The 15,445-nt window shown below is 43.8% G+C and overlaps 1 protein-coding gene across 1 annotated transcript in view; it reads right to left on the bottom strand.

Moving 5' to 3' along the window:
• ADAMTS17 (ADAM metallopeptidase with thrombospondin type 1 motif 17) overlaps nucleotides 1-15,445 on the bottom strand; it is a 151,300-nt gene that overhangs the window by 95,890 nt on the left and 39,965 nt on the right. Inside the window, exon 6 of the mRNA XM_008934441.2 lies at nucleotides 6,662-6,767. Coding sequence (XP_008932689.2) covers nucleotides 6,662-6,767 — 106 coding nt within the window. The remainder of the gene's footprint in view (nucleotides 1-6,661; nucleotides 6,768-15,445) is intronic.

Below are 15,445 nucleotides of genomic sequence, written 5' to 3'. Positions count from 1 at the left end.
AGGTGCCCCACCACCGTGCCAGGATCAGCAGGTTCAGTAACTGCACCTGGTAATATCTTGCAGCTTTACATAAAACTAAAAAAACACACCCCAAACCAGACCCATTATCCATAGTCCGGCACATGATACTACTCAGACCTCTCCATTCCTCCTCCCTAATCTTCTTTTTCTCTGAGTGATTTCTGTACCTGGTTTTCTTTGTGTGATTTTCCTCTATCCCACTGTCATTGCAAAAACAACCTGCCCAGATAAGGTTAATACAAAAAGGATATTCTACTTTTGGGCCTCCAAATAACTTACTTGGGTATCCTGTACTGCCTTTCATTGGGCAAACACATCTTTGTTTAGTGGTGCTCCACCACTACCTCTTCCCCAGGTCAAACCATCCTTGCTGGCAGAAGTGTCCACTGATTTTTTTTTATATGTTTAGATCTGTATCTGTCTTTAATCTCTGCTTCCTTTTGATTAACTTAGCACACAGTTTTCAGAATTCTTCTATCAAGCTACTTAGGTACATAATAACTTGTTTTGTCTAAAACAGACCTCTCTGTGCATTACCAAAGGGGGAAGAAGCATCTCCTGAAATTTTCAGATATACCTGGTTCTCTCTCCAAACCAGAATATGTTATTAAATCACTGCTTTGATTAGATCATACTAGTTCTGATGTACAAGAATATATGATGAAATAGGCAGTGTTCCATTGTGTCCTTTGGAGTTGTAACTCCAACTTAACTGTGAAAATGTGCTTGTAATTATCTGTGGAAGAATGAAACCTGGAAGGAGGGGAACACGAAAAGGGAGCCTGGGAACACAGAGAGAGAGAGAGAGAGAGAGAGAGAGACATTACACAACAGATTTACAACACAAATGGTAGAAAATAAAATTAGCAACTCCAGGGTGGGTACTGACTGCTGCCAGCATTTCTGGCCAGCCCCAGGGTATGTCTACACAGCAGCCAGTCACTCCCAGTATTCCCGAGACTGCAATATACTGGAACAGCTACGTATTCCTGTGGGATTTAAAGTGGAAAGTGCTGGCACCAGGAGAACATACTGGGGCAGGAACTCCCCAGCTACTAAGGAAGTCTTGGTGCACCAACACAGTCAATGGTCCTTGAGCTTGCTAAAGTAAAGCTTGCATGGGATTGCCTCTGCCTCTGGTCCTCCTGGGATCCAACTGACCTTGATTTTCCACCGCTACAAATGCAAGTTCCAACACACTGGCAGTGTGCTCAGAGCAGCCACACAGGGTTTATACAGGCACAGAGGGAACTGTGCCACAGCTGCCCACCACGAGGCAGAATCTACTCCCAGACTGCCAGCAGAGCCACTGGAGAGGTTTATCCAGGCACTGGCTGCATCCCTGAGCCATCCATAAATGGATACTACCCTACAGACCCATAAGATGGGCACCTCTTTGCAAGGTCTCTCTCTAGGAAAACATTAATTCACAGGAGTGAATAAGATGCCTGTGGGCATGTGTTAAGGTAAAGTCATTAACCACATGCTGAAATCCTACCCTGTGAATGGAAGTCTGGCCTCACTGGCAGGACAGAGGGACTAGAGTTAAAACTGAAGTTGTCCAGATAACCCTGAAACTGAGACTTTGATGCTTCTACATGGTTGATTCTACAACTGAAGCAATGTTGGTTTTCATACCTTTTGGGAGATAAGAAGTAACCAGGGGACACATTGCCCCCTGGCAATGAATTGCTGGATTTCTGCAACAGCAACAAAGACAAATTTTCCACAGAAATTCAGGTGGGGCAGAACCGACCTGATAAAAGTGGGACGAACTCGGAGGAACACAGCAGAAAAAGCAGCTCAGGTAGGAGCTTGTCTGAAAAACAGAGTTAATGTTTAAAGTCAGCCAGGACAGAAACTACACACAGATGCCTGTATCAGTAGAGCACGGAGTTCAAGGGTTAGACTATGGTGAGCTGCTCTAAAGCATATAAAGAGGGTTGCTGGTCTTTTTTCTATCAAAACAGCTTCTCAGCTCCCACATCCCATACCTAAATGTTATATTCCCAGATTAAAATGAGAGAAGTTGTAGCAGAGGGTCCTCCATTTCTACAGGGTTTCCAGAACCACTCTCCTTGCCCCATCACCATGGTTTGGCTGCCTGGCTCCACTGCTGACTGGAATCCCAGAACACAAACTGCTCCAGAAACACAAACAGGTTTCTATCAGCACAGTGGGCACTCAGCATCACTACCTGTCTGCACAGCTCTGGGTCCCATTTACTGGGGTGGTCCTCAGCTTCCACACAAAAATGTTCATTTTTAAAATACATTAGGACCAACCCTCTATAAACTGCAGGGCAGGGGAGAAGAAGTGGGACAGTTAATCTCCTCTTTGGTTCTCAGGAATTAAAGTTGTATGGCTGCACCATGCTGAGCTGGCTTTGCCAGTGTCAGTTGTTACAGGGTGCAGTTGTTCTGCACCTTTGGGATCTGCTCCTCCTCAGCCTGCAATATTTCCACATTCTGACACATTTGCATGAATCTCTCTGCTGGTGCTGCACTGCACAGATCAGGGAGGCAAGTTTATTCACAGGTCTATCAGCATAAATATCAGACCACAAAGGGAACATCCAGAGAGTGCTTTTCCCTTACCTGCAACATCAGGATTGCTTGAGACACACCACAAAGGCCATACTTGATCATGCAGCAAATAATTATGCACCCTAAAGTAATTTTAACCAAGTTCCAGCTATCAATACTTAACATCTAAAGCAAATATTCACACTGGAGAGAAACCTGCTGTTTCCAAACTCTTCTCTTGTCTGATTCCAAGCCCAGAGCTGTTTGGTTTGTGCATTAGGGGCTTTTTACCTTTGGACTCGTTTTTGTCCTCATCTGTTTCAGCTTCAAGTTTGAGGCCATGTGGTTTCAGAGTGTTGGCAACAGACTGCTCCTTGCTTATTGTCAGTTGAATTTAATTCCCTTTCTCAAGGGCATCTGACACGTTGTGGCTTCCAGCCATCCCACCTCCGGCTGTTCCCTCCCCAGCCAGGCAGTGCCAGGTTCCGCCAGCTCATGAATGGGAATCTTCCCTCCTCACCCAAGCCTGCCCCCAGCCCACAACAGGAAAGCTGAGGCTGTTGAAAGAAACAGGAATGGCAACAAAGCTGGCATTGTTGTCCTGAAAAACCACTGGCTGCAGCCCACCCGGCTCCGTTTAGGGGTAACGGATATAAGGATGAATCCAGGCTTTTGTTTAAAAAACTTATTTGCCTTTTTTTTTTCTTGGGAGAATGACTTGAAAATGGTAACAAAGGCAATGCTGTAGACAAAGAAAGAACCAGGGGAGGGGGAAGTGGCACTACTTTTCTAGAAGTGGGTTGTTCAGGGTGGTCTTTGGGGTGTGAATGTCAGATCGACTTCCCACTGGTGCAGCTCATGGAGGAGGAGGGAAGCACCACTCAGGATCCCAGTTTACTGATGGCCTTGCCCTGCTAGTCTGAGCAAAGAGGAGACTAAGAAAGTGTTCAGTGTATCATGTTTATAACATGAAGACCTTGCCCACTGTGATCTCTGTGTCTCTCCTTTTGTGTAGGTCAGAACACAGAACTTCACCCAGCAAACCCTGGATAAAACCCAACTAACTGTGGCTACGTTCAAGTGTGTTTAATAGGCATCCACTATTGACCCTGCTGAATAAAGGAATGAGGCTTGATGAGGGTCCTGTCTTGTATGGGAAGAAGGTTATGGTTTGCAGCCCTGCCACATATTCAGTGGGCTCTGAAAGCCTTTTTGTAAGAGTAAAATTCTTCTTCTGCATCCTTTTGTAGGACAAATTGTATCTAAACACAAATGGATGCTCCCTCTGCGTCCATGGACCAAAATTATCAACACAGATTGAAAAATTTAAATACAAGAAATAAAAGTCATGTCACTCACCCCATTATCAAGCAACAACAACCCTATAGGTTAAACCTGAGGATGAACTTTCATAGGACCTATTTATTCCTAATGGACCTATTTAATGATGTCTCCATGTTTTCACAGTGCAGCTGCCTGCAACAGTGTTTTTTGCAGTCAGTCCAAATGACATTAGTGGCAGATTAGGAATCTGACACATCAATTAGTAATCCATTCACTTTTTCCAAAGTCCACATCAGAAACTATCTGTGAATGCCAAACTGGGCTTGTGATCTCCACAGACATTTGTTAGTCTTAAGGAAAGAATAATAAATCTCAGCTTTTCTACACTCATAAGGAAATCAGACTTCAGTAAAGCTCACGGTTACGGCTCTCCAAAATTTATATTTTTGCCAATATGGATGTAAGTTTTGATCGGATTTTCTTTTAAAATTAAGAAACTTGTACCTAGTTTTCCTTGGTTTCCATTTTTCAAGCTCATGTCAGCTTCTTTGTGTTCATCTCTGCTGTGGGTTTCCTTATATTTCAATTAAAAACTGCAAGTTTGTAAGTAGAGTCCGAAAACATGTAAGTAGAGTTCTACTTACATGAGAGGTGCTAAACCAGGGCTGCTCAGAGCATCCTACAGCAGTTCAAAACCAGAAGGATAAGGAGAGGTCTCACACCTTGAAAGGTCAATGAAAGGATCCTGTTGATCTCCAGGTCAGAAAAGCACCAGTCAATTGACCAGTTTGAAATAAGTAACCAGACCACTGGGAGGTGACAGTACAGAGGGATGACTTTAATGCCCAGGTTGGATGGTGAGGGATGGTATTTTTCCCTCTCTGATTTGGCACACTGGGAGTTGACTATACATGGTTATGGTAAGACCCTCCACACCCCTGCAGTGCTCAAATATCTTCCCAATCCCTCTATTTCCAAAGCCTGTTCTCATTTTTTCTCTCTCAGGGAAGTGGTTCATGAGGCAGCTCTGTTAGAAAATTCAGCCTCCTTTGCCATTTGTCCTCCCTCACCTGCACTCTCCATTTGAACTCTCTCTCTCTCCTCACTATGAGATCTAAGCCTCTCCTGGAGCAGAAGGTGCAAAGAAAGGAAGGACATTATGGTCTCAGCACCAAAACTGCCCTCAGAAAAGCAAATGGAGTTTGCAATTTTGTGCACAGATGGAGCTGTATCTGAAAGCATTACATCCCCTGCTTATGGTGGGGATTTTTTTGCAAGGCATTATTGGAAGGAAGCTTGTCAGCTCTGCTGAGAAACTTGGCAAACACCAGGGCACACCAGTCTCACTCTTTTACACAGCTGGATTTTCTGCAGCTCAAGTATTTTTTCCCTCTTGCTCTTGGCCCATCCAAAGATGAGTGCTGAATTTCCCTTAACATTACCCACAGGTTAATTTGTTATTAAGTTTAGGCTCAGTTTAACATCTTGGCATGCAATTTAAATAAAACCAAAACCAAATGTCCTTCATTTCTGCAGAAACCACCCTCGGTTTGGCTCAGCTGCCTTTGGTGTCACTGGAGGGTGAACAGGAGATTCATTTTCGTCTTGTCATTTTTGGTAGTAACCTAAAAATCCTCCATGCAACTTTGAAATACATTGCCATAAAGTAATTGTCATGGAATGAGACTGGCCAGGATCTGAACATGCTACATTGACTCTGACTTAGCTGTGAAATACTCCTTACTCCAGGAAAGGAAGATGCAACAGGCACACAAACTGTTGGAGCCCAGAATGGAGCAGACAAAACTTGGGCACAGTTCCTTAGTACAGGAATGATGGTGGGATTTCCCACCTTCCATCCAGAGAAGCTGAAGGAAGGAGCACTTGAAAATCCCACGGGTACAGTCCTGAGCCCTGTGTAACTTTGTTCCTGGTCTAATTCTGTACCTTACACAGCCTGACTGTGACAAAGTTCAACCAGAGTGATGTCAATGGAAAGGGGGAAAAGCTCCTCAGTATTCTGAGTAAGTGCCTGTGACACTGAGCCTGGAGAGCAGGGAATGGGAAGCTGACCTTCGCTTAACTCATGAGCTGCACCAGGAGGATGCAGCTGACTCTTCCACTCAATTTTCTTCTGTCCAGGGGATATTTTCAGGCAGCTTTAAAGAGTCTTCAAAGTCACCTGCAGAGAGTACCCAGTAATCTCATCCTGCACATTTCTGTCTGACTTGGGGTTATCACGTTCTTTCCTGTTTTTTCCTGTGTGTTCAAAGGGTGTTCCTTAGGTGTGATTGAGCTGATAAATCAAGTTATATGATTTCTTTCTGCTGATCAAATAATAATGCCTAGGGGCATTTCTAAAATACTGATGTTTACCATTTCAGTCACAGCAGATTACTTCACATGCAGAGATGAAACCATTACCAAACTATTTAACTATTAAAGTCCTTGACACAGACACCTGAACTTCAGAGAAAATTTAGCAAGTTCAAAGACTTTGAAGTTGATGGTGGTTTTATGGACCTATTCTATGCAGTGAAGAAAAGTAGAATTTGTCTCTATTACCATCAATCATTTAAGAGAAGAGGCCTCTTTGTGCCACTCAGAATCAGAAGAGAGAGTAGAAAACAGGGGAAAATCAACTGGAAAGATTTATGCGTGCTGAAATGAATATTTATGTGAGCCTCCCAAAAATTAAGTTAGGTACCAATGTGCCAGATTTATGAAATCATAACAAACATGCCACACTGGTAATTGCACTTGTCTGGCTTTAAACAAAAGTGTGCTCCAGGGGCAGAAGGAAAGAAGGAAACAGAAGGACAGGTTCTTACTTGTGCCCAAGTTCATGTGCAATTGTAAAAGCCAGATTGAGACCATTGTCTTCAGCAAGAACACACTTCCTCTTGGCACTGCAGACACCTCCCAGGTAAGCGATTCCTGCAACATAAATACAGAGAATGGCCCCATCAGCATCAGTGGCTCAACCAGAATGACAAAAAATGCAACCGGCAGGAAAAACACCAGAGCAGTTTGCACACAAAATCATCTGAGTAGTTTGTTCATCATCCTATTGAAGAATCAGTCCAGAGTTTTGTCAGACAGGAAATAAGTTAAACACACCTTCACTGCTTTCCTTGGAAAATATATTTCACTGACTCAGAAATTCATCCAAGCTTGTCTATTAATGCCCTCTACTACAAGATGCAGTGAAGTATCCTGAATAAGCATTTAAATGGAGTTCTCCCAAATTTCAGAATAAAGTTGGGGACAGGGGATAAAACAATAAAGCAGAAACTCTGAAAAGATCTTACATTTCCCCATATTTTTATACTCAAAAGACAGCAAGAGTGTCAGAGCCAGAGAAGCTGGCAAACTGCTGACGGTGAGTCACAAAGCCAATGGAGGTGGCAGAAGTCCTCTATGGGTTGGTGGAATTTAGGATTTGATCCCATGCACAGGATTCTCCAGGCCTGTTTGTGTGGGCACCACAAATGGTTTGAGGCTGAAGCCAAAGAGGAATTCAAAAGTTACTGCATGAAAACTCTGCTGTGGAAGAACAACAGTCCTCAGATGCCCTTCCTGCACCCAGACTGCCCCCTCAGAAAGTGCCACTGGACTTGGAAATGCTGGGGTGGCATCACAGGCCACGCTCAGGACAAGTGGCTGCTGAGACTTTGTTTCATCTGCCACCTGGAAAACGCAGTTGAGCCACTGGGAGCTGGGCACAAAGGTTAAAGGCAGGGGGTTTTGTTCATACACTGCTAAACAAGCCCCTAAAAAGCCACAGAACAGCTCAGTGCACGCACAAAACAAGATTCCCAGATGGCACAGGGCAACCTAAACGTCCCTTCAGCCACTCCACACATCCCTCTGCCACGCTGGAAGCAAGGGAAGTGTAAAGACCTTCCCCAAATGCCTCTCAGTTTTTTCACAGTGGATATATTTGCTTGTATTTTTATTTAACAGACAACAAGAAATGTAATTCCTCCCCGGAACACTGTTCCCACGGAGGGGTAGCTGGGATCTGGCTGCCTTTAAAGAGCAGCCCATGACCATGCACTGGAGACACGGTCTCTGCTTTTTTCCTTTCTCTTATTTTCTTCCCTCAGAGCTGACAAAGCTGCATTTATCAGAGTGCAAATGTAAAACTTTAGACCTGGGGGAAGTCCAGCTCTGTTCTTATGAGTTTTGACAACAATAAGGATATGGATATTTGTTGCCAAGGGTATTCTGGATGGAATGAAGGGATGGGCAACAGCTTTTTACTTCAGCACGTGCAGCAGAGAGCGAAGGCAGAAATCAGACACTAACAGTTGCTTATTTTAAAAGTGCTGACTGTGAAAGGCCAGATTCATACCACATGCAAAAAATGAAGATTTAATCTTTTAAATCAATGGCCAAAGAAGGCTGGGTTTCAGCACTTTGATAAACTGACTTGTTTTTTACTCACAGAATAATCCTAAGGATGTCAAGGAATTGCTCAAGAAGTAACAGCCTTCTTTGAGAAAGATTTTTGAGGTTGCAACCTCAGTCCACACACCTGATGGCCTAAGGAATGTACCACATTTTGGTTAAAGGGAAGTAAAAATGTGGTATTAGAGCCACAGCAGCTAGAGATGAAAAGGAACCATTATGGCACTCAGCCAACCTTCTGCTTCTTTAGGTTTGCGCCTTTCTGCATTTTTGAGTTCTCAAACCCTCCTTTTACTGAATATTTTATTGAATGTATCAATATTTTGGTTCCCTCTCAGCAGATTCAGGTACAGCAAACAGCAATGACCAGAGCAGGATTCTTACCAGAAGTGTTTTATCCCTACTACTAAACATGATTATTTCACCTTCATCTTCCATTAACCTGTGCCAATATCACCTCAGTTGTAGCTGATACAGGAGGTTTTGACTGAGAAGCACCAAAACAGAACTGCATTTTCAGCTCAGGGTTCAATCAGTCAAGTCAGTTTAGCTGGAAATGACTCGTGCCAAGTTCAGACTTCATAAAATGAGGCTGAGTCTATGTTTGCCATCACTTGGAGATGGAAGGGGGCAATATTCCCATGTTTGGGAGGAGTGGTGCAGCAAAACAGCCCAGAATTCTATTAAAGAGGTTAAATACCAGTTAAAATGTCACATACATTACCTCAAACAGAAATTCTTCTCAAGTCTTTGTTTAGTGGCTCTAATCCCCACTGAACCTGGCAATAACACTGCTCTGTGCTAAGAGCCTCATTATTTAAAGGTGGAAAACTTAATTAAGGACTTGTACATCCACCACTGGTTGAAGAAGCAATGACTGTGGCTCAGTTACAGACCGTTAGTCATCTCTTTTTATTAGTTATTTTCAATGCTTAATGTGAATCCTGTGTGGCCATTTTATAATATTTGCAGTGATCAATAAAAAAAAATGTAGACATCTAAAATTAGTTTATTATTACAGAAATGGACTGGGCAGAGAAACTCATAATCCTGGAAGAGCAGAGAGCAGAAACCTTTGGAGCACATGGAATGAAGTCAGTAAGAAGTCCAGCTCATGAACTGCTGAGTGCTTATTAATAGGAGTCATTCCGGAACAGCAAGCCAGTTATAACAAATTGGTACAACATCTGAAGCCTGAAAAAGTTTGCCTCAGAAACATTTTTGAAATATATATTTTCTATCAAATGATTTCCTAAAACTCTAATTTTCTTTTGGACCAATACATTTCACCATTAATTCTTTCATCAGAACATAAATAGCAAATAAGTTATTCATCTGCAAACATAATCCAGTTTTTCAGCAAATATATCCAAACTACTCAGATAAACACAACTTTTTTGTGACCCAGTGCAATGATCCATATAATTGATATGCAGAGAAAAATACACCTTCAACCAACAGCCATAGTAGCACAATGCCTTGGTAGCTGCATTAATATGATTTATTTTCTTCACTGGGATGAATGGAAACTGCTGTTTGCCTCTTCAAATTTCCAGATTTCTATCTGAGCCTTTCAAGTCTGCAGAACTGGAATTCAGATATGTTTGTGAAAATCCTGGCATGCTGTGGTTCTACCAGGCTGGGAATGATATAGGAGGAAATTATTTTATTTGGTAATTTTGCTCCTGGTCCTGTTGGAGAGACAGGTGTGTGGAAATGAAAAATAGGAAGGAAAGCTGAACTGAGTTTTTTATTTTTAAAAAAATACCTCACACTTCTCATGTGCTTCTGCAAACACACAGACAGTGGGGAAGAAAGTCCTTATCTTTCAGATACACTGTTAGCAAATACCTCAAGTCTATTTTTAATATAAAAAAAGGTCAAGCAGGAGCATCAGTGGTAAAGGAAAGCCAAATACTATTTTTACTGTTCCCAAGCACGAGGGTTTTTTCCTTTCTCTCCTGAGAAATTACATAATTACAGGCCATAACTTCTGTGCTTGGGCTTGAACAGGCAGAGCTCTCTGCACTTCCACAGCAAACCCTAGGACACAGGCAACTGTGTAAACTCACTTTTTATCCAAAAAGTTGTCATACATAAACAGTTTGCAGCTGTTGGCCTCTCTGCCAGCTAATGAGCCCTCCACCAGCAATATCTCTGAGGGGAATGATTCCATTTATCCCACCAGCTCAGCGAGGCATTAGGATATTACACACTTGCCACAGGGATGGCCAAAGCTGGGAGAGCACAAGTTCTGCTGCGTGGGCTCCCATTCTGCCCTCTTTCAAACACCAGGGGCTTCCTCCTGATGCCTGGGGAATATTCACTCAGCAAGTGGTTTGTCCAGGTACTCCAGCTTTCAACTCTCTAATGTCTTGTTTTCATTGCGCTCCTAATACTTTAATCTCTTCTTTTGCCAACCACCTCTGGATACAGAACTTTTACTTGATTAAAACTTGGCTGGCTCTCCTCCTCTCAATGTATTTGCTGTTGGGAAGGGAGCCAGGCTCCAAGTCCTGAAGTCTGCTTGGCACAGATGGAGACTCCCTGCATATCCACATGCTCAGAGCAAACCTCCCATTCCCCATCATTACTACTTTGGTGCTGAGCTGGATGTTTTTCTCATCCTCCCACGATTTTCAATTTGTGCAGCTCACACATTGCCATCAATTACATTCCTGTAGCCTCTCTTAACATCCTCCACAAGGAAAACCAGGAAACCCTGAAGTGATTCATGCTCTGCCTTTCCATTCAATGGCAATGATATGTTTGACAGAGATGCCCTGCCTGTATTTACACACCAAGTCAGTCACCAAGGGAATCTTTCAGTGCTTATGATACTTAAAATGAAAAATGCTTCTCCTTCCTATAAAACCTATACAGAAAAGGTTCCAAAATTTAAAAAAAAAAACCCAAACATTAAAGTACCCATTAAACTGCCTCCAAGATAGGTAATCACACAATCCCTGTCCTACAGCTGAGTAAACAGAGGCCTCAAGAGTCAGCGGTATCCAGGTGAAAAAGAACAGTATCCATGGAAGGACCTCTCCAGCATGTACAACACAGACAGGCTGAGGCTGTTACCACTGTCCCACTGAGCCTCCAGTTCCAAATTTGGTTTACAGGGATCATCCACAGGGTGAGCTGTTCCTTCATTTTATGAGAATGTCCTCATTCAAAGCTGGACATGCAATTTTAGTGGCACAGATTAATTCGGCTGGGTAATCATCTCGATGCCAATCCTGTTAATCTTGCAGCATGGTTTCCATTAGAGTTTAATATTCATGCATGGAAACTGTTTTCCTTAGCCACAATTTTCATTGTTACTGTATTTAATGAAAACCACTCTGGAAACAATACACTCATCATGAATCACAAGTACAGAAATTACAGTACAACCACCCAATGCACGAGGGACAGCTACAGGCAGGTAGGAAAACAAGTCAATAATCACACCAAGTGCTGTACCCAGTGCAAGTCACAATATTTTGAACTCAGGTATTTATACAAAGAGTGTCTGATGCCATGGACCATCTGAGGGAATGGCTCCCAGGTACTGCAAGAAGTCAGCCCTATCCCTATTCCAAAAAGGATATAAGAGTCTCTCACAGTGTACCAGGGATGCCCAGACAGCTGAAAAGTCCTAGAGGATCAAGACCTCTCCTGACTTTAGGGGTAACTGTCCTCACCCACACCAGTAAAAGGCTGTTTCAGATACCAAATGCAGTGAGATAAGAAAGCTGACATATTCTAACACCTTTTTTGGCCTGGAAGACCCTTTATCCAAGGCCTACAAAAACATCATTCATAGTGGATTGTGCCAGCAAAGAGCAGACAACCTTCAGAAACCCTCCGAGGTTTGGCATGGGCATCTTTGGAAACCAAATTCCTTTCCAATGCCAGTCACAAGAATTTGTGATCACAAAAATATTCACCAGAGGTATGGTGTTCACTGGATTTCAAAGAAATCTGGAAACAAGCACACTGGTGAGCCTCATGGAGAGCTATCCATCAGGAATGACATGGGTACCACTGATCTTGCCTTGGAGCAAGGAAATGCATTAAAAGACCACCTGAAATTCTTTCCTGTCCTGATTTTCTAAGCTTTTATGAAAAAGCTCTGGGATCTGAGACATCAGCAGAGCAGGAGATAAAAAGAAATACCCTGTCTGTTTGACATCTGCTCTTTGTTCAGCATGACAACCTCTGTGCCATTAATGTGGCTCCTCCCTTGCAGCAAACCATCCCTCCCCTGCATGGCAGCACATTAATAAATCCTCCCCATCCAAGGTGACAGGAGGAGTGGCTTCATTAACTGGAGCAGAGGAAGCAGGGTCTCATCTCCCTGTTTACTCTCCTTTGATATGCTAACAGCCACATTCCAGACAGCTTCTCCCAAACACTCCCCAGCGACCAGAGCTGAGCTCAGGCAAACACACAGCTCCTTGCTGCAATCCTGTCTCTCTAGTGTAATATGAAGTTTGGGATATTTAGTCCAAATCAGACCACCATTCCTGGGTGTAGATTCCCAAAGCCTGGCAGTCAGTGTACCACCTCTTTATGGACATCACTGCATGGTGCTGAAAGTCTCCATGCTCACACACATATATGGAATTACACAGGTTTAATTACTCCAAGTAAGATATATTAGGACAGGTGTACTCCTGTTCAGAGGAAAGGCAGGAGAAGAGGTGGCCAGGTGGATCTGAGAGAGGGATTCCAGTTGGGGAATACTGGATGAGTTAACACAAAGTGCTGGGAAGTATACAGAAGCCTGGAATAATTCAAATTCAGTGAAGAAGGCAGGAAGACAAATGGGAAGAGATCAGGGAATGAGGACACACTGGGACAGAAAAGTAGCAAATGGAGATAATATGGGTTTTCCAGAAGGCTTCAAGAAACATGACTTTGATCTCCTAAGCAGCAGGGAGTCACTTCTGAGGGAAGCAGGGGTCAAGGAGGGCAGGAGATAAGATCAGAAGGGAAGATGAGCTCTCTGAGAACTTGTGTGTACTTACTGCTGGAGAAAAATGGGCCTCCAGCCCCGGGGGTCACGTCTCTGGAATTCCAGGCTCACCTGAGGAAAGGCAGGAGCTGGACTGCAACAAGACCTGGTGAGGGCAGGGAGGTGAGGGCAAAACCTGGCACTTGGCATAAGGGAGGGACAGCTGTTAGAGCTGGGACAGAAACAAGTGAGGGAAATGAGGGGGACATGAGCTATTGGGAGAAAAAGAGACAGGCACAGGGGACAAGGTTGTTCAAGGATATCTTGCAGCAGAAAGGAATCAGATGTGGCAGAAGTCAGCAGAGATCTGCTGCTTTTGAAAGCCTGAAGGAACTGTGAATTCAAAGAAAACATCACCAATGACTGTGAAACCAAACTGCAAAGCAGGATGTGGACTCTGGCCCTGGGGAGTCACCTCTCCTGGGGCTCCAGGGCATTTGGATTTGAATATCTTCTGTTGGCCTCACGCTGTTCAGTGGATGTTCTGTGGTGGCACTGCAGAGATGAACCTGCTGGTCCTTTCTACAAAATGCTGCACAATTAAGCAGGATTTTCCCTTCTCAAATGCTTTTTCATCTTCCTTTTTTCAGGTTAGTTCTGTGGCTTCCACTTTTGAATCTGTCAGTTTGTCCCTGCAACTCATCTGAGCCATCTGCTTCAGCAGAGGGGCTGAATTCAGAGGGAAGGAAGAAAACTATCAAATCAGAGCTTTTAATGAGCCTGCTAAACAAAGAACAACATGGAATTCACCAACAGGGATCTCAGAGCCTTCAAATTCCTTGGTATCTGCCTTTCAGAATGAAGAGACAAGATCAGACTTGGCAAGAAATCAGAAAAAATATTTGTAGTCCCTGTACCAAACAGCATCTGCTTTTAGAGTGAACAGTCAGGGTCCAGCATTCAGTTCCAGTTTTTCCTTCTTACAATGGCAAACAGTAAGAAACTCATGGAGCTTTGCAAATAAATTAAAAGATTCTTTTAAGAGTTTCAAAAGCATTCCTGAGCCGTGCCTATCTCAGCCTGCCCTGGTATTGGGTTCATGGGCAAGGATCAGTCCTGCAATGGTTAAACAACATTCAGGAATGCACAGTGAACAACATTTCACTGTCTGGAGAGCGTCAGCCCAGTCTGCTGAACGTTCTGGAGATGGCTGAACACCTGTGCTGCTGATGAATGGCATTCTTCCACAGCTCTCCATTAGATGCTTCCCATGTTCCTACAGAATGAGTAAGCAATTGTTACTCTCAGAAAGTGACTGAATCTACACTTTGGAAACATGTTAAGATTTGAAGTGTATTTTATTTTTAGGTGCTGTGTGTGTGTCAAGCTGCTCTCCTGGCCAAACCAGAGTGGCTCAGGAGACCTGCAGAGAAGGCCAGAGAACAGGATGATTCACAGTAATCAAACTCTGAACAGATGCCTTTCCAAACTGCTTCTGTGATACTTCTCATTTGCAGCTCCTCCATCCCGACTCCCAGGGCTGTCTAAGCTCCTGGCTCCACTCTGGCCAGCTGCCAATTAGCACAGCACTGATAAACTTCTTTAGCAATCCTTGGTTCAGCCCTTCTGCTCTAATTCTTTGCTGAGTGCTGGTTTAACCTCACAGCCTGACTTGACAAGACTGACAAACCTGGGGGCTGTGCCTGGTAATGTCAGTAGGGATGAGCTGCTCTGCTGGAGTCAGAACTCGGGTTGAAAAGCTGGTCCCCAGTTCCTCCACACCGGCTGCCACCTCTGCTGCCAGCAGGGAGTGAAAATGGTCCTTCCATGTCAGCAGGAAGGGGAGACTGAGGCAGTGCCATGGCTCTGCTTCTCTCCTCACACAGCACCACACTCAGCACATTTGTTCTGGCAGGGTTTGACAGTTTGGTGGGAGGGGAGGTGACAATAAATACAAAATCTCTAAACTTACTGCAAAATTAATGGCTTGGTTTCCTACACACTGGCACTGCCACTTGGGGTTCCTGATGTAAACGTGGGTGATGCAATTTTTCCCTCAGTGGCAGCATCTGAGGGAGAGAACTTTCTCCTCTATTCAGAAAACTTCCAAGAGCCCAGTATTTCTGAGATCCATATCCTCAAATCTAATTTAAACTGGCCAAAACTATTAGGGAGTGACTGTCATTGGGGTAGACACACAAGCACAAAGCACAAAGATCACACCCACACACTCACCACACCAGGTTAAACTATTTGG

The sequence above is a fragment of the Manacus vitellinus genome, unplaced genomic scaffold, assembly GCF_001715985.3.
Source record: "Manacus vitellinus isolate BGI_N305 unplaced genomic scaffold, ASM171598v3 scaffold_16_pilon, whole genome shotgun sequence".
Lineage (NCBI taxonomy): Eukaryota > Metazoa > Chordata > Aves > Passeriformes > Pipridae > Manacus > Manacus vitellinus.
Note: the sequence above shows the minus strand (reverse complement) of the source record. Positions and strands in the feature narration are given on the sequence as shown.